The sequence below is a fragment of the Ornithorhynchus anatinus genome, chromosome 4, assembly GCF_004115215.2.
Source record: "Ornithorhynchus anatinus isolate Pmale09 chromosome 4, mOrnAna1.pri.v4, whole genome shotgun sequence".
Lineage (NCBI taxonomy): Eukaryota > Metazoa > Chordata > Mammalia > Monotremata > Ornithorhynchidae > Ornithorhynchus > Ornithorhynchus anatinus.
In genome coordinates this window covers 95,835,250-95,853,187 of record NC_041731.1, presented here as the reverse complement: position 1 = coordinate 95,853,187, position 17,938 = coordinate 95,835,250, and the positions used below count along the sequence as shown (strand labels likewise).

Below are 17,938 nucleotides of genomic sequence, written 5' to 3'. Positions count from 1 at the left end.
GAGTGGGTAGACCCTCCTCATCGATCCTGAGATAACACAACCACCCCAAATGTGGCATCGGGGACGGGACACGAGCGAAGACAACAAGGGCTTAGAAGTCAGGAGGACGTGGGTTCTAATCCCGGCTCTGCCGCTTGTCCACTGGGTGACCTTGGGGAAGTCATTTCACTTCTCTGGGCCTCAGCTCCTGCAGAATGGGGATTAAGACGGTGAGCACTAGGTGGGACAGGGACCGGGTCCAACCCGATTATCTTGTATAATAACGTTGGTATTTGTTAAGCGCTTACTATGTGCAGAGCACCGTTCTAAGCGCTGGGGTAGACACAGGGGAATCAGCTTGTCCCACGTGGGGCTCACAGTCTTCATCCCCGTTTTACAGATGAGGGAACTGAGGCACAGAGAAGTGAAGTGATTCGCCCACAGTCACACAGCCGACAAGTGGCAGAGGGGGGATTCGAACCCATGACCTCTGACTCCAGAGCCCGTGCTCTTTCCACTGAGCCACGCTGCTTCTTGTATCTACCCCAGTGCTTAGAACAGTGCCTGGCACATAGTAAGTGCTTAACAAATGCCACAGTTATTATCATTATCGTTAACAATACTAATACAGTGAGCCATAAAGCTTTGGCCATATCCTGCGCAGTTTTGAAAACTACTTGGTGTCCTTTCGGAAGAAAGCAATGAATCTATTTTAAAGTAACGTAAGCAGTGATTCTACCGACTCTGCTATATTGTTCATAATGATGGCATTTGTTTAGCGCTTACTATGTGCCAGGCATTCATTCATTCATTCAATCGTATTTATTGAGCATCTACTGGGTGCAGAGCACTGTACTAAGCGGTTGGAAAGTACAATTCAGCAATAGAGGAAATCCCTGCCCACGCAGGGCTTACAGTCTAAAAGGGACTGTTGACTCAATTGACTTGGCCGGCTTACGGTCCACAGGCACTGTACTGAGCGCTGGGGTAGATACAAGATAATCAGGTTGGACACAATCCCTGTCCCACATGAGGCTCACAGTCTTAACCCCCATTTTACAGATGAGGGAACTGAGGCACAGAGAATAATGATGTTGGTATTTGTTAAGCGCTTACTATGTGCCGAGCACTGTTCTAAGCGCTGGAGATGTGACTTTGTCCAAGTCAGCAGACAAGTGGAGAGCCAGGATTAGAACCCAGGTCTTACTGACTCCCAGGCCCGTGCTCTTTCCACTAGGCCTAGCTGCTTGTCTCATGGTACTCTCCCACGACCTCGGCACAGTGCTCTGCATACGGTTGGCGCTCGATAAATACCATTGATTGACTGACTGATGTAGACTAGTATGCTGTTACCACTAAACAAATGCATGCTATTAAGTCCTGCCAAGTGAAAAATCAAGGAATTGATTTAATTTGTTCGGCAGACTCATTTCATTATTTCAACTAACCTGCTAAAGATGTTTTTCATTCATTCGATAGTATTTATTGAGCGCTTACTATGTGCACAGCACTGTACTAAGCGCTTGGAATGTACAAATCGGTAACAGATACAGTCCCTGCCCTTTGATGGGCTTTCAGTCTGTTACAACCCAAGTTTTTGAGGACAACTAACAATTCTAATGCCCACTGTGGGCAGGGATTGTCTCTCTTTATTGCTGAATTGTACTTTCCAAGCGCTTAGTACAGTGCTCTGCACACAGTAAGCGCTCCATAAACACGATCGAATGAATGGATTCTAATCGTTGGCCTGAGGAGGACTATTTTGCTAAAAACAAATATTTTTGATCTCCTAAGGAGCATTTTCTTACTCAAATGCTTCTGGGGGATCTCAAATCAATCGGATGAAATTCGCCTTGGTTTCAGGACCTGCATCCTGAGCAGCCGGAACACTCGATAGGTAATTTAATCATCACCGGTGTGGATGAACACAAACTGAAATTAGCTCCTGAAAGGGTTAGTCTTCCCTGAGATAGCTCTGCCTTTCCACTTTTATGCAGGAGCAGAGCTTCACCAACTGGCTAGCTGGAGGGGTTATTAAAAATTTAGAGAAAGAAACAAAGGTGCGCTCTCATGTCTCCTCTTACCCTTTCTACTGTTACTCCAGCAGACAAAAGGTATAGAAGCTGCTTCATGAATAATGCGTCATGGAATATTCATGATGCATTTTTAATCGAGGCGAGTAATGACATTAAGAAAGATATTTTCAATCTTCAAATTTCACACGGCTGCGGGCTCAGTACTCTGTTTTGATTCTAGACTAGTGAGGTTGCTGTATTTTCTTCAGTGAATTGCTGCCGTGAAATTGAAACCACAACTCTTCATTCGTTGAGCAGGTAGGGAAGGTGGAAAAAAAAACAAACCACCAAGAGCTCTGCTATCTGAATTGGCCAAGGGAATATTTTACAAGGGGGCCATATATACTTCCATCGGTTCTGCCTACCGCCTAACGCGACTGCTCTCTGTATCTGGCCGTGCCCTGGTACTTGGGCGGAATGCACGGGGCCTCTGAAGTGCGAACTAGTGGAAAGAGCATGGGACTGAGTGTGGAGAGCCGGGTGCGAGTCCCAACTCTGCCACTAGCCTTCTGCGTGACCAAGGGCAAGTCATTCAACCTCTCTACGTCTGCTTCCTCACCTGTAAAATGGAGGTAAAATAGATTATGAGCTCCACGTAGGGCAGGGACTGTATTTACTCTCACAAATCCAGTGTTTAACATGAAGGGCTTAATAAACGCTATTGTCAGCAAAACAGAATTGTCTTAATAATAATAATTGTGGCATTTATTAAGGGCTTACTACGTGCCAGGCATTGTACTAAGCACTGGGGTGGATGTGAGCAAATCAGGTTGGATACAATCTCTGTCCCACCTGGAGCTCACAGCGACAATCCCCGCTTTTCAGATGAGGCCCAGGGAAGTGAAATGACTTGGCCAAGGTCACGCAGCAGACAAGCGGCGGAGCCAGGACCTTGACCTTCTGACTCCCAGGGCCCTGCTCGATCCACTCTGCCATGATGCTTCTCATTACTTATATATTAGTGTGACAAAGACGGATGAGGGCAAGCAATGTGTCCTTCCCACTCATTGTTCTAGGAAGTTCCCTGTTCACTAGAGCACGCCTCTGTCTAGATGGATTATTTCACGTAAATCATCTAGACTGGAAGCTCATCGGGGGGAGGAAGCATATCAGTTCTGTTACATTGGACTCTCCCAAGCATTTAGGACAGTGCTCTGCACACAGAAAGCACTCCATAAATACCACTGATCGATAAATACCCCCAAATTACCCCATCCACTTCACTGTGGAAGACAAAAGGAACAATTTAGTGAATGTGAGAATGCTGAAACACCAGTCTATCAAAGTGGAAATACTGAAGCAGCCTATCAAAGCTGAAATACTGAAAGAGCCCATCAAAGCTGAAACGCTGAAACAAACAGCCTATCGAAGTTGAAACTCTGAAACAAAAAGCCTATGAAAATTGACACACTGAAACAAACAGCCTATCGAAGCTGAAAGGCCGAAACAGCCGATCAGACCAGAAGCACGGAAAGAGCCGAATCAGAGCTGAAACACGGAAACAGCCTAGGAGAGCTGTGGACTCCTCCTCTCTGGAGAGTGGCTCTGGGAAGCCTTGACCACCAGGGTTCCCCCGATAGGGACAATCATAGCAATGAACTTCTTATTTTCTGGTCCCCAGGTAGCGCAAATTTGGCCGGGAGGAGGAGAGAAGGGACAGCAGAACTTTCTGCGTCGTTTGGGGAAAGCTAAAATTAGTTATTGGGAATCGGCCCCATGGATCTTCCCCAGGGCAGTGGTTCTGTGGCAAACTCCCCATAGAATAACGTTCCTTTTACAGGATCCCCACCAGAGCCAAGCCCCTCTGCCCACCACCTTCCACCTCATCAAGGTCACCACTGCCAGGAGAATGCAATTAAAGTAAAAGACAAGGTGCTTTAAAGGAGAAACATATATGGTTAGTCAGCACGATCAACCATTTTAAAGCCCATCCGACCCTTTCATCCTTTCTTAAGGCAGTTCACGCTTTGGCGGTCACGATTCCTTAGACTGTGAGCCCCATGGGGGACAGGGACTGTGTCCAATCTGCTTATCTTGTATCTACCCCAGTGCTTGATACAGTGCTTGGCACACAGTAAGTGCTTAACCAATTCCCCGAATATTATTCTCCAGGCCACTGATGGTGGCGAGAGATCTCAGATTTGTGTCCTCTGTGGTGGAAGTAAATAGGACTGAAAATATCCCTCTAATTAATACAGAAAGTAGGAGAATCCAATACTTCCTTACTTCTTTTCATTATCACAGTACTGATATTAAAGCCCAAATGATAGTATAGTAAAAGAAAAAATATTTTTGAAGCATGTAGCATATTCTCAATCTAAGAAAGTGTAATAAGTAGGTGAGCACCTTGGCTTTCCTTAGTTTCTCAATCCCTATATGGACTTTGCAGTTTGTTTTCCCCTTAGACCAATCCGAATTGCTTCGGTGTCTGTCAGTTCCTTCATTCGACCCAAACGCCATCCCTAAAGAAAACACAATCTCTAAGATACTCAATACTTTATTAACTTAGAACATGACTCTAATAAATATGTATCAATAAACATAATACACTCCATAAAGTCTAAATAAAGGCATTTTACAAACGTTGTCCAAATAAAAACACCACATTTTCTCTCTAAGGTCGGTGCAAGAGTGTTTAAGGCAGAATAGATCGATGACACATTCCTGCCAACCTAGAGGTCAAAGAACAGCTTAAGAATAAAAATTTTTTAAAAAACCAAAATGTACAAACAAGTCTTATAAGTAACCTTTTAGCTACTTTCCAGTTACTCGTGACAAAATCGATAGTGCCAAAATGGATGGTTCATCCACCTCCCGGGCATCTCTTCTTCAGCTCTCCGCATCCTGGGGGGGGCGGGGAGGCTGGGGGCCGTGCAGCCACTGATGGACATTTCTAGGGTTTAGGTTTTGCTCTGGTTTGGACTCTCCCTGAGAACTTCTTCGCAGATCTCCCCCTCTTCCAACAGAGAAACTCTCGTCCTCCCTTCCGACGAACCTCTCTCCCTCCCTGACCCGGAACCAGCTCTCGAGGTGCATCCTGGAGTTTGTCAAAGAAGCAATGCCTTGTCGAGGTCAACGTCCAAAATCACACAGCAAACGCACTGAGGGTTGGCTCTCCACCGTGACCCCGAAGGAAAATCGTGCCAACACTGGAAACTCCACAAAGGCAAAATGGACGGTACTTTAATTCGCACTTCCTCAGTAAATGTTACAACACCTCGCGCACCTGCATCTTCCTCTCCCTCCAACCTACGGAGTTTTTTTAAGGGACGGGGGGACAGAGAGGGATGGGCAGGGCTGCACCTGACCCCGCTTGAATCTGTGGTTTCGGGAGTTTAGACTGATCCAGTGTTTCCAAAACGCATCGAGCCCTTCGGTTCGAACTGCAGGCCGAGCTTGAAAAGACTTGCTGCCGTTCCTTCCGGGCAGTCCAGAGGAGGTAACGATAGTGCTAAAGAGTTCCGATCGTCCAGAGAAGCAATGGCGAGTGAAATGGGCTGGCGGGGGAAGAAGGAGATGGAGGGAGGAGAGGGGAGAGCGGAAGGGGAAGGGAGGGAAGGACAGAGAAAGAGAGAGAAAGAGAGAGAGAAGAGAATGACAGATCAAGAGGGGGAGAGAGAAGGAGAGAATAGTGTTGTTGGTGCTTTCCAAAGAGTGGTGGCATTTCACTTCAATCCGTGTTGCGTCTCCCTATGCCTCCTCAGATCCACCTTGCGCTGGAAGCCCTTTCCGCAAAGGTCACAGCCGAAAGGCTTGAAGCCCGTGTGCTTGCGGCTGTGGGTGATGAGGTTGGAGCTCTGGCTGAATGCTTTTCCACAAACCTGGCACTTGTGGGGTTTTTCACCTGCAAAGGGCATGAGGGGTGGAGGGGTGAGAGAAAGGAGGCCATTAGACAAATCGGCACCTTCGGGTCGGCCATCAAGCACAAGTTTGGCCCTGGCTGACTTCGCTAACTAGGAGAAGCAAGGGTGGTCTTTTTTTGTTCTTTTTTCTTTAATTGTATATGTTAGGTGCTTACTCTGAGTCAGGCATGGTACTAAGCACTGGGGTAGATACAAGCTAATAGGGTTGGACACAGTCCCTGCCCCCTAAGGGGCTCACAGTCTGAATCTCCATTTTATAGATGAGGTAACTGAGGCACAGAGAAGTTGTAATAATAATTATGGTTCTGGTTCAGAGCTTACTACGTGACAAGCACTGTTCCAGGCACTGGTGTAGATACAAGTTGGTCAGGTTGGACACAGTCCCTGTCCCACACTGGGCTCATGCTCTTAATCCCCATGTTTTACAGATGAGGTAAATGAGGCATGGAGAAATGAAGTGACTTGCTCAAGGTCACCCAGCAGACAAATGATGGAGCCGAGATTAGAACCCAGATCCTTCTGACTTCCATGCCCATATTCTAGCCACGAGGACACACTGCTTCGGTGGGTCATCTCCCTCAGGGTGTCCTCTGAGTTTCGGGGGACTCTGCAACTCAAGCCATCACCCCTAGTACATTCTGCTGGGAGTGAGAAGCCCATCCTGGGAAGATCATCTCCCACTGAGAAAGAAAACGTTCAACACCAACCCTTAACGACAGGATATGCTTGAAGCCGCGTGCCTCTTAAAAACTGCCTGCCCTCAATGGATCATTTGACCTCTAGTGCCGCAGACAAAATGTGGCCCAGGGTTCAGGAATGCACAAATGTAAAAACGTAGAAAATTATGAGCAGTAAAACCTGTCTCTGACATAGTAGACCGTTAAGGGTAATACAACAGAACTTCATTCATTCAATCATATTTATTAAGCGCTTACTGTGTGCAGAGCACTGTACTCGGCGCTTGGGAAAGTACAATACAACACTAAACTGTGAAACTCCCAGCCCACAATGAGCTCACCGTTTAGAACAGCCCAGAAACCCCATTCACTGAGGTAACTAAATTGCCGAACCTGGGAATGTAATCAAGCAATAATAATTACAACTGTGGCTCTCCACAGAGGCCCTTCAGTGCTGCTTGGTGACGATCAATGGTACTTACTGAGCGCTTACTGTTGGCAGAGCACTATATTAAACGCTTGGGAGAGAGTACAATATAACAGAGTTGGTTAGACACTCTCCCTGTCCACAGCGAGCTCACAATGTAAAAGGGTGTGACAAATGAGAACACGTTGGGAATGTTTCTGCCGTTCACATTCCTCATCCACTGAGGAAGAAATTATAGGCACAGGTGAATATTGGAAGTCTGCTGGCACCCCAGAGGTGTTTCCAGTCCCTACAGGGCAGTCCAAAGCTGGATTCTTTTCCCACCGACTTTTGTGATGGCCAACTATCTGTCTCCTACTCAGGCAGTTCTGATTATTTTAGAAGAGAGTGCTGGTCACAGACCAAGTGCACTGAGGGAGGGAAACTAGCTTATCCTGAACTCTCTTGGCATCATCAGAAAAGTTTCCAAATTTCAGCTGGCCAAGGGGGATCGGATTGACCAGAGCCCATGCCCGGTTTCCACAGTATCAGTCGCTCAGTCTTCTTTCATGCCCTGAAAATTAACCAGAACTCCATTTGGAGCTTGTTAATCTATTAATACTAATTACAGTATTTGTTAAGCACTGACTATGTGCCAAGCCGTGTTCGAAGCACTCGGTTGGACAAAGTTACTGTCTCGGATGGGGCTCACAGTGTAGGGAAGAGGGAGTAGGATTTGATCCCCATTTTACAGATGAGGAAACACTGTAAACACTTGGGGCACAGAGAAGTTGTAACACACAGCAATCAAGCGGCAGAGTCAGGATCAGAACCCAGGTCCTCTGACTTCCAGGCCTGTGTTCTTTCCTCTAGGCCACGCTGGTCCGGAGTTACAATTACAATACTGAACTTAAAATTCAAGTTTGGATCATGAAATTTTGTTTAACGTGGATTTTTTTTTAAGACAGTTGGATTTTTTTCTTCCTTTTTCCCTAACAGGTCACAGAATTTTTCTTAAATTGGGGAAATTTCCACTGTGTTAAATAAATGAGAGAATGAAAAAGTGGGGCTGCTTCCCTCCACCAAGAGCCAGCTCATAAGCAACCAAATGCATAATTTCCCAACATATTCAACCCAACTGGCCATTCTCCTGTTTGTGGGAGTTAGTTCTGGACATTTTGAAACTTTCTACTAGTGCACATTATGACACGCTTCTCTCTAAAGAAACCAAGCCAATAACGTCAGACCAAAGTGATGTAGGCTCACTGTGGGCAGGGATTCCGTCTGCCAATGCAGCTCAACTGTACTCTCCCAAGCGCTTACTTAGTACAATGCCCCGCACATGGTAAGCACTCATTAAAGCACTCACAGAAGCAAGCGTGACTTAGTGAAAAGAGGCCGGGCTTAGTGAAAAGAGGCCGGGCTTAGTGAAAAGAGGCCGGGCTTAGGAATCGGAGGACGTGGGTTCTAATCCCGGCTCCGCCACTTGTCTGCCCTGTAACCTTGGGCAAGTCATTTAACTTCTTTGTGCCTCAGTTACCTCATCTGCAAAATGGGAGTTGAAAGTGTGAGCCCCACGTGGGACAATGTGATTACCTTGTATCTACCCCAGTGCTTAGAACAGTGCTTGGCACATAGCAAGCGCTTAACGAATACCATTATTATTATTATTATTATTATTATTAAATAATATGAATTAATTGACTGATATGAACCGGTGAGGACTGAAATGGTCACAACCCACACTGAAACACCCAATATGCCATTTCACTCTCCAAAATATTTGCTTAATGCCCTAACCAACACCTAGCTTCTCGACAGCAGGTTCCCGAACAAATGGACCTTCCTTTTTTTTTATGGTATTTGTTAAGCGCTTACTATGTTCCAGGCACTGTACTAGGCACTGGGAAACATACAAGTTAATCGGGTTGGGCCCAGTCCCTGTCCCACATGGGGCTTACAGTTTTAATCCCCATTTTTCAGATGAGGAAACTGAGGCCCAGAGAAATGAAAAGACTTGCCCCGAGGTCACAACAGCCGACAAGTGGCGGAGCTGGAATTAGAACCCAGGTCCTTCGGACTCCCGGGCCCGTGCTCTATTCGCTAGGCCACGCTGCTTCCCTTGAACAGGAAATAGCGAAAACGGATTTCCCTCCGTAATCCAATTCCCTGCAGCGGATGGCTTTCCTAGATCCTCGGTGCTCTTCTAACTGGTGAAATTTGAGAAGACCAGACCTTCTCTCCTGTCCATTGTTGACTGGGAGCCTCTGGATTGGAAAAGTGGAGTGGGAGCCATATTACAGTCAGGCAATCTCTGAGCAAATATTTACAGTGAGACTCGGGCTTGAGGGTCTTTGGCTTTGTTTCATCTGCTGGAGCGAGCCGGCGTCTGCTGGCTGTTGTAAAATACCGGCTCCAGAGGCAGAGATGTTCACCTGGAATGACCTGTCGGCTCCAAGGACCCGATTACAGATCGAGGCCACACCAAGCGCTCGCTCCGCAAAGTCAGACTGAGAAAAATGGCTTGTTTCCTAATGAAGCGCTCCTAATTTTGCGAAGCAGTGTGGTCTAGTGGAAAGAGCACAGGCCCGGGAATCACAGGACCTGGGTTCTCATCCCGGCTCTGCCAGTCACCGTCTGTGTGAGTCTGGGTGAGTCACTTAACTTCTCTGTGCCTCGGTTTCCTCATCTGCAAATGGGGATTCAATACCTGTTCTCCCTCTTCCTCAGACTGCGAGCCCCATGAGGGACAGGGATTGTGTCTGACCTGATTATCCTGAATCTACCTCCGGCTTGAGACTCTGACCTGGAACTCTGCCCTCCATATAGGGCAGATTCTCCCCACCTTCAAAGCCTTATTAAAATCACATCTCTTCCAAGAGGCCTTCCCCTCTTTTCCGCAACTATCTCTTCTTTCTGCCTCACCTACGTACTTGGATCTGTATCCTTTGGGCATCTGATAGTCACCTCACCCTCAGCCCCACAGGACTTACGTCCAGATCCATAATTCAGGACGTAATTTATACTCACACCTGTTTCCCCCTCTAGACTGTGAACTTCTTGTGGGCAGGGAAAGTGCCCACTGACTCTGTTGTATTGTAGTCTCCCGGGGCACTGCACACAGTAAGCGCTCAATTCATTCACTCATTCGTATTTACTGAGCACTTACCGTGTTCAGAGCACTGTACTAAGCGCTTGGGAGAGTACAATATAACAATAAACAGACCCATCTCCTGCCCACAACGATCTCAGAGGGGGAGGCAGACATTAATAGTAAACAGATAAATGACAGATCTGTACGTAAGTGCTGTGGGGCTGGGAGGGGGGAATGAATAAAGGGAGCAAGTCAGGGCGACGCAGAAGGGAGTGGGAGAAGAGGAAAGGGGAAGTCAGGGAAGGCCTCTTGGAGGAGATGTGCCTTCGATAAGGCTCTGAAGGGAGGGGAGAGTAATTGCCTCACACACGATAAGCACTCAATAAACACCACTGATTGAATGATTGATTGGTACCCGGTAAGCACTTAACATTTACTATTTTTATTATTATCCGTATTATTCTAATTATTATGAATTGAATCACAAGAATTTGACTTGGAGATGGTTACCCTGACAAGTCATAAATAGCAGCTCTGGCCCGCTGACCTTTTCCACCCCTGAGTGTTGGCAGGATGGGGAGGCGCGGGTGCGGGGGAGGGAAGAGAGGGTCAGAGGAGGGAATCCCCAGGCCAGGCGGAGTCAGGGGGAGCTGAGGGTCTCCCTTCCGGGCCGGAGGTTTACCTGTGTGGATAAAGGTGTGCTTCTTCATGTCCGACTTCTGGTGGAACCTCTTGCCACAGTACTGACACGGGTACGGCCGGGTGTCCGAGTGGATCAGCAGGTGGGTGGACAGCGTGGACGACCTCTTAAAGCTCTTGCCACAGATCTTGCAGTCGAAGCTGCGCTCCTGGAGGGGTGAGGAGGAGGAAGGGAAGGAGGAAGAGGAGGAGGAGGAAGAAGGGGGGGGGGGCAATCAGTGCCTCACAACCCCTTCAACCAGAGCCGGTCTGCCGGACATTCATTCCCACAGAGGCACGTAACCTCCCCGCCTGCTACGACCCGGCTCCCTAAGAGACCGAAATGATGGACCAACCTCTCTCTCGCCCTCATGCCGCCCCTAACCCCGCTGAGCAGAAAATTCTCTCTCCCCCAACCTCATTCTCCTTTGCCCCGACCTCCCTCACTCTTCTTTCCATCCCCCCCCCACCCCGCCCTTTTCCTCTTCCTCTCCACACGCTTTCTACATAAACATTTTTCACTTCGAGTCACACTCTCGCCACCCCGCAATCCACCCCCCACCTATCTCTTTGACACCCACCGGCACGTTCCTCTCCTCCCGCCCCAAAAGATTTTCAAATTTTCAGACTTTCCATCCTTGCCCAATCTCAGTCTGTTAAAAGTTACCGGGGAGGGAGGGGGCGGGGGGGAGTGGGCAAGACTGTACTTTAAACTTTTTCAATTGTACGTTCTTCCTCCCCAGGGCTTCAATATCCTACGCTCTGGATGAAGAGAGGAGGCCAGGAGGGAATTGCTCATAGGCCGATAAGGGGGTTTTTGGGGGGGTTTTTGTTTTTCTAGTTTCAAAGATAACACAGTCAGTAGAGTATAGGAGTGGTGCTAGGGGAGTGTGCCCGTGTGTGTAAGTGTGTGAAACACACACTGCTTAACTACATCTGGTTTCGGAAATTCAGAGTGACTCCCAGGAAAGGGGTAATATTATTTGACCCTCCACTCAACACTTGAATGAACTCACCAGTGCCAACCCCAAAACCAACCACAGCAGTCTTCCCAAGGAGAGAACTGCAGGGGAATAATACTACTAATAACAATAATGATGATTATGGTATCTGTTAAGCGCTTAACTATGTGCCAGGCACTGTACTAAGCGCTGGGGTGGATACAAGCAGATTGGGTTGGACGCAGTCCCTGTCCCACATGGGGCTCACAGTCTCAATCCCCATTTTACAGAACTGAGGCCCAGAGAAGTCGGTCAAAGTCACACAGCTGACAAGCGGCGGAGTGGGGATTAGAACCCATGACCTCTGACTCCCAAGCCCGGGCTCTTTCCACTGAGCCACGCTGCTTCTCTAATAGAGTGACTTGAACCCCATAGGGGGTTTGCTGTGCAAGGTGAGTCTGTCGCCCTGGAAAACAATCTCTCTGGATGCTTTCATCCCCTGAGGGAGAGATGGGGTGCCCTGCTAGTTCCCAGAGCCTCCGGCGTGTCTTTGGGCGAGTCACTTTATGCATCGTTTGCTTTCATCTGCGAAAGATCTGTTCTCCCTCCCTAACAGACAGTGAGCCCCGTGTGGGACAGACACTGACAGCAGAATATCTTGCAGTGTGGCCCGGTGGAAAGAGCCCGGGCGTGGGAATCAGAGGTCATGGGTTCTAATCCCCGCTCCATCACTTGTCAGCTGCGTGATTTTGGGCAAGTCACTTAACTTCTCGGGGCCTCAGTTCCCTCATCTGTAAAATGAGGATTGAGACTGTGAGACCCATATGGGACAACCTCATTACCTGTATTCCCCGCCACCCCCCAGCTCTTAGAACAGTGCTTGGCACTTTGTTATCGCTTAACAAATGCCATCCTCATTATTATTATTATTATTCCCCAGAGCTGAGTAGAGCTGAGCTTACTGTAAACTCATTATAGGCAGGGAAAGTGCCTGCTAATTCTGTTTTATTGTACTCTCCCAAGCACTTAGTACAGTGCTCTGCACATACTAAGCTCTCAAGAAATACCACTGATTAACTGATTATTATTATTATTACTAGCAGAAGCACATTGTGGGCAGGCATCTTGTCCACCAACTCTGGTTGCACTGTACTCTCCCAAGCACTTGGTAGAGTGCTTTGCCCACAGTAAGCGCTCAAAAAATACTTTATTTGTACTATACTATACTAAGTGCTTGGGAGAGTACATTATAACAAATAACTGACACATTCCGTGCCTGCAACGAGGAAGCGCTCGATAAATACGATTGAATGAATCATCACTGTTATTAGTAATAATTCTAACGATAATAATAATGATGATGGTATTGTGGAGATAGCACGGGCCTGAGAGCCAGAAGGTCACGGGTTCTAATCCCAGGTCCGCCCCTCGTCTGCTGTGTGACGTTGGGCAAGTCACTTCACTTCTCTGGGCCTCCATTCCCTCATCAGCAAAAATGGTGATTAAGACTGTGAGCCCCATGTGGAACAGGGACTGTGTCCAACCCGATTTGCTGGTATCCACCCCAGCGCTTAGTACAGTGCCTGACACACAGTAGGCACTTAACAAATACCACAGTTATGATTACACTCTAACAATGAGACTGGGAGCCCATCATGGGGCAGGGATTGTCTCTGTTGCCGAACTGTACATTCCCAGCACTTAGTACAGTGCTCTGCACATAGTAAGGGCTCAATAAATACTACTGAATGAATTAACAGATACGTTCCATGCCCCCAACAAGAAACTGTTCAATAAATACAATTGAATGAATCGTTATTATTATTATTTATTATTATTAGGTTGGCAGGGGGGAGGGGGGCACCACATGGCCTAGTGGATAGAGCCTGGGCCTGGGAGTCAGAAAGTCACGACTTCTAATCCCGGCTCTGCCACTCGTCTGCTGGACGAGTCACTTCACTTCTCTGGGCTTCACCTCCCTCATCTGTAAAATGGGGATTAAGACTGTGAGCCCCACGTGGGACAAGCTGATTAACCTTGTATCTCCCCCCGGCGCTTAGAACAGTGCCTGGCACATAGTCAGCGCTTAACAAATACCATCATTATGATTATTAAGCAGCATGGCGTAGCGGCTAGTAGTGACTCCCCGGGCCAGGGGAGTCAGAAGGCCATGGCTTCTAACCTCCACTCTGCCACTTGTCTGCTGTGTGACCCTAGACAAGTCACTTCTCTGGGCTTCGGTTACCTCATCTGGAAATTGGGGATTAATAATAATAATAATAATAATAATAATGTTGGTATTTGATAAATGCTTACTATGTGCAGAGCACTAATCTAAGCGCTGGGGTAGATACAGAAGCAGCGTGGCTCAGTGGAAAGAGCACGGGCTTTGGAGCTAGAGGTCATGGGTACGAATCCTGGCTCGGCCACTTGTCCAGCTGTGTGACTCTGGGCAAGTCACTTAACTTCTCTGTGCCTCCGTTACCTCCTCTGTAAAATGGGGATGAAGACTGTGAGCCCCAAGTGGGACAACCTGATTTCCCTGTGTCTACCCCAGCGCTTAGAACAGTGCTCGGCACATAGTAAGCGCTTAACAAATACCAGGATTATACAGGGTAATCAGGCTGTCCCACTTGAGGCTCACGGTCTTCATCCCCATTTTACAGATGAGGGAACTGAGGCCCAGTGAAGTGACTTGTCTAGGGTCACACAGCAGACAAGTGGCCGAGCCGGGATTCGAACCCATGACCCCTGACTCCCAAGCCCGGGCTCTTTCCCCTGAGCCGCGCTGCTTCTCAGACTGAGATTAAGACTCAGATTAAGACTGGGAGCCCCATGTGGGACAGCGACTAGATCCAACCTGATGACCGCGTGTCTACCTCAGAGCTCAGAACCGCATCTGGTGCGAAGTCAGAGCTCAACTAATACTATTACTAGGACTAGTAAACGAATAAATAAATAAATAGATGAAATAGATGAAAGACTACATCCTCCACTTCCCTTGGAGCCTGGACTAAACCCTGGAAGTCCGTAGCGGAGGGTCAACTGCCCCCTGCTCTTTTCTCCAGATCGGCTGGTTTCCCCATCTGTGTAGATTAAGACATTCAACGGGAGCGGTATCGATAAAGGGCTTACTATGTGCTGAACATTATGCTGAGCACTGGGGTAGACAGAGATTGGGGATTAGAAGCAAGGCCTAGAGGCAAGAACGCAGATTTGGGAGTCGCAGAAGGTGTGTTCCAAACCCGGCTCCGTCACTCGTCTGTTGTGTGAGCCGTGGGCAGGGATTGTCTCGCTTTACTGTGCTCTCCATTCATTCATTCATTCATTCCATGGTGTTTATTGAGCGCTCACTGTGTGCATAGCACTGTACTAAGCGCTTGGAAAGGACAATTCGGCAACAGATGGAGACCATCCCTCCCCAACAACGGGCTCACGGTCTGAAAGGGGGGCCAACAAAACAGAACAAGCAGCCTGGCGTAGGGGACAGATCACGGGCCGGGGTGTCAGAAGGTCATGGTTTCTAATCCCGGCTCCCCCCCTTGTCTGCTGTGTGACCTCGGGCAAGTCACTTCACTTCTCTGTGCCTCTGTTACCTCATATGCAAAATGGGGATGAAGACTGGAAGCCCTCTGCGGGACCGGGAACTGTGTCCGACTCAATTTGCTTGTATCCACTCCCACGCTTAGTACAGTGCCTGCCCCACAGTAAGCGCTCAACAAATACCATCATCATTATTATCATCATTAAGTAGGACGTGGGTTCTAATCCCGTTTCTTCCACTTGTCTGCTGGGTGCCCTTGGGCAAGTCACTTCACTTCTCTGGGCCTCAGTTCCCTCGTCTTGTAAAATGGAGATTGTGGGCCCCACGTGGGACAACCCGATGACCTTGTATGTCCCCCCAGTGCTTAGTACAGTGCCTGGCACATACTAAGCGCTCAACAAATACCATCATCATTATTATTATTAAGCGGGATGTGGGTTCTAATCTCTCCTCCTCCACTTGTCTGCTGTGGAATCACTTCACTTCTCTGGGACTCAGTCCCCTCATCTTGCAAAATGGGGACTGTGAGCCCCACGTGGGACCACCCGATGACCTTGTACATTCCCCAGCGCTCAGAAAAGTGCTTGGCCCATAGTAAGCGCTCCACAAATACCATCATCATTTATTAGGTAGGACGTGGCAAGTCGCTTCACTTCTCTGGGCCTCAGTTCCCTCATCTTGCAAAATGGGGATTGTGAGTCCCACGCGGGACTAGCCGATGACCTTGCACGTCCCCCAGCGCTTAGTACAGTGCCTGGCCCACAGTAAGCACTGAACAAATACCATCATCACCATTATTATTATTAAATCGGACGTGCCAAGTCACTTCACTTCTCTGAGCCTCAGTTCCCTCATCTTGCAAAATGGGGACTGTGCGCCCCACGTGGGCCAACCCGATGACCTTGTATGTCGCCCAGCGCCTCACTCCACCACTTGTCTGCTGTGTGACCTTGGTCAAGTCACTTCACTTCTCTGGGCCTCAATTCCCTCATCTTGCAAAATGGGGATTGTGAGCCCCACGGGCTCCACCCGATGACCTTGCACGTCCCCCAGCGCTTAGTACAGTGCTTGGCCCATAGTAAGTGCTCAACAAATACCATCATCATTACTATTATCAAGTAGGACGCGGCAAGTCACTTCACTTCTCCGGGCCTCACTTCCCTCGACTTGCAAAATGGAGACCGTGAGCCCCACGGGGGCCAACCCTCTGACCTCGCACGTCCCCCCAGCGCTCAGTACAGCTCTTGGGACTCAACAAATACCAACCTCATTATTATTATTAAGCAGGTCACGGCAAGTCACTTCACTTCTCTGGGCCTCAGTTCCCTCGTCTTGCAAAATCGGGGGCCGTGCAAGGTCATCGGGTTGGCCCACGTGGGGCTCCCAATCCCCATTTTGCAAGACGAGGGAACTGGGCCCACAGGGGCCAACCCTCTGACCTCGCACGTCACCCGAGCGCTCAGTACAGCGCTCGGCACTCAACGAATGCCATCCTCATTATTATTATTAAGCGGGACGCGGCAGGCCACTTCACTTCTCCGGGCCTCACTTCCCTCGCCTTGCAAAATGGAGACCGTGAGCCCCACGGGGGCCAACCCGATGACCTCGCACGTCCCCCAGCGCTCGGAACAGCGCTCGGCACTCAACAAATACCATCACCATTACTATTATTAAGCGGGACGCGGCAGGCCACTTCACTTCTCCGGGCCTCACTTCCCTCGCCTTGCAAAATGGAGACCGTGAGCCCCACGGGGGCCAACCCGATGACCTCGCACGTCCCCCAGCGCTCGGAACAGCGCTTGTCTCTCAATACATACCATCTTCACTATTATTATTAAGTAGGACGCTGCAAGTCACTTCACTTCTACAGGCCTCACTTCCCTCGTCTTGCAAAATGGAGGGGAGGTGCAAGGTGGTCGGTTTGGCCGACGTGGGGGTGCCGATGCCCGTTCTGCCAGACGAGGGGACCGAGCCCGCGGGGGGGGGTCAACCCGGTGACCTCGCACGTCCCCCGGCGCTCGGTGCAGCGCTGGGGACTCACCGCCCCCCATCCTCATCACTAAGCGGGACCTCACCTCTGCAGGCCTCACTTCCCTCGTCTTGCAAAATGGAGGGGAGGTGCAAGGTGGTCGGGTTGGCCGACGTGGGGGTGCCGATGCCCGTTCTGCAAGACGAGGGGACCGAGCCCGCGGGGGGGGGGTCAACCCGGTGACCTCGCACGTCCCCCAGCGCTCGGTGCAGCGCTGGGGACTCACCGCCCCCCATCCTCATCACTAAGCGGGACCTCACCTCTGCAGGCCTCACTTCCCTCGTCTTGCAAAATGGAGGGGAGGTGCAAGGTGGTCGGGTTGGCCGACGTGGGGGTGCCGATGCCCGTTCTGCCAGACGAGGGGACCGAGCCCGCGGGGGGTCAAGCCGGTGACCTCGCAGGTCCCCCAGGGCTCGGTGCAGGGCCGGGCGCTCGGCGGACACCACGCCCTTTGGCATTTCCTCCAGGGGCGGGCGGAGAGGGCGGCGGAGGCTCCTCACCTGCGAATGCACGGCCTTGTGCTGCTCCAGGCTGACGGCGTGTCCGAAGGTCTTCCCGCAGAGGTCGCAGGCGAAGGGCCTGGTGCCGCTGTGCGAGCGGCGCACGTGCACCTCCAGCCCGTGCGGCGTGGAGAAGACCTGCCCGCGGGGGG

At 49.6% G+C, this 17,938-nt stretch overlaps 1 protein-coding gene across 1 annotated transcript in view; it reads right to left on the bottom strand.

The window, feature by feature from the left end:
- Positions 1 to 4,535: 4,535 nt before the first annotated feature.
- The window catches only part of GFI1 (growth factor independent 1 transcriptional repressor), a 30,858-nt gene continuing 17,455 nt past the window's right edge, over positions 4,536 to 17,938 (bottom strand). The window contains exons 5-7 of the mRNA XM_029061932.1: positions 17,787 to 17,924; positions 10,777 to 10,942; positions 4,536 to 5,898 (exon numbers count right to left, since the gene is read on the bottom strand). Of these exons, the coding sequence (XP_028917765.1) occupies positions 5,720 to 5,898; positions 10,777 to 10,942; positions 17,787 to 17,924 (483 nt within the window). The 3' untranslated portion in view covers positions 4,536 to 5,719. The remainder of the gene's footprint in view (positions 5,899 to 10,776; positions 10,943 to 17,786; positions 17,925 to 17,938) is intronic.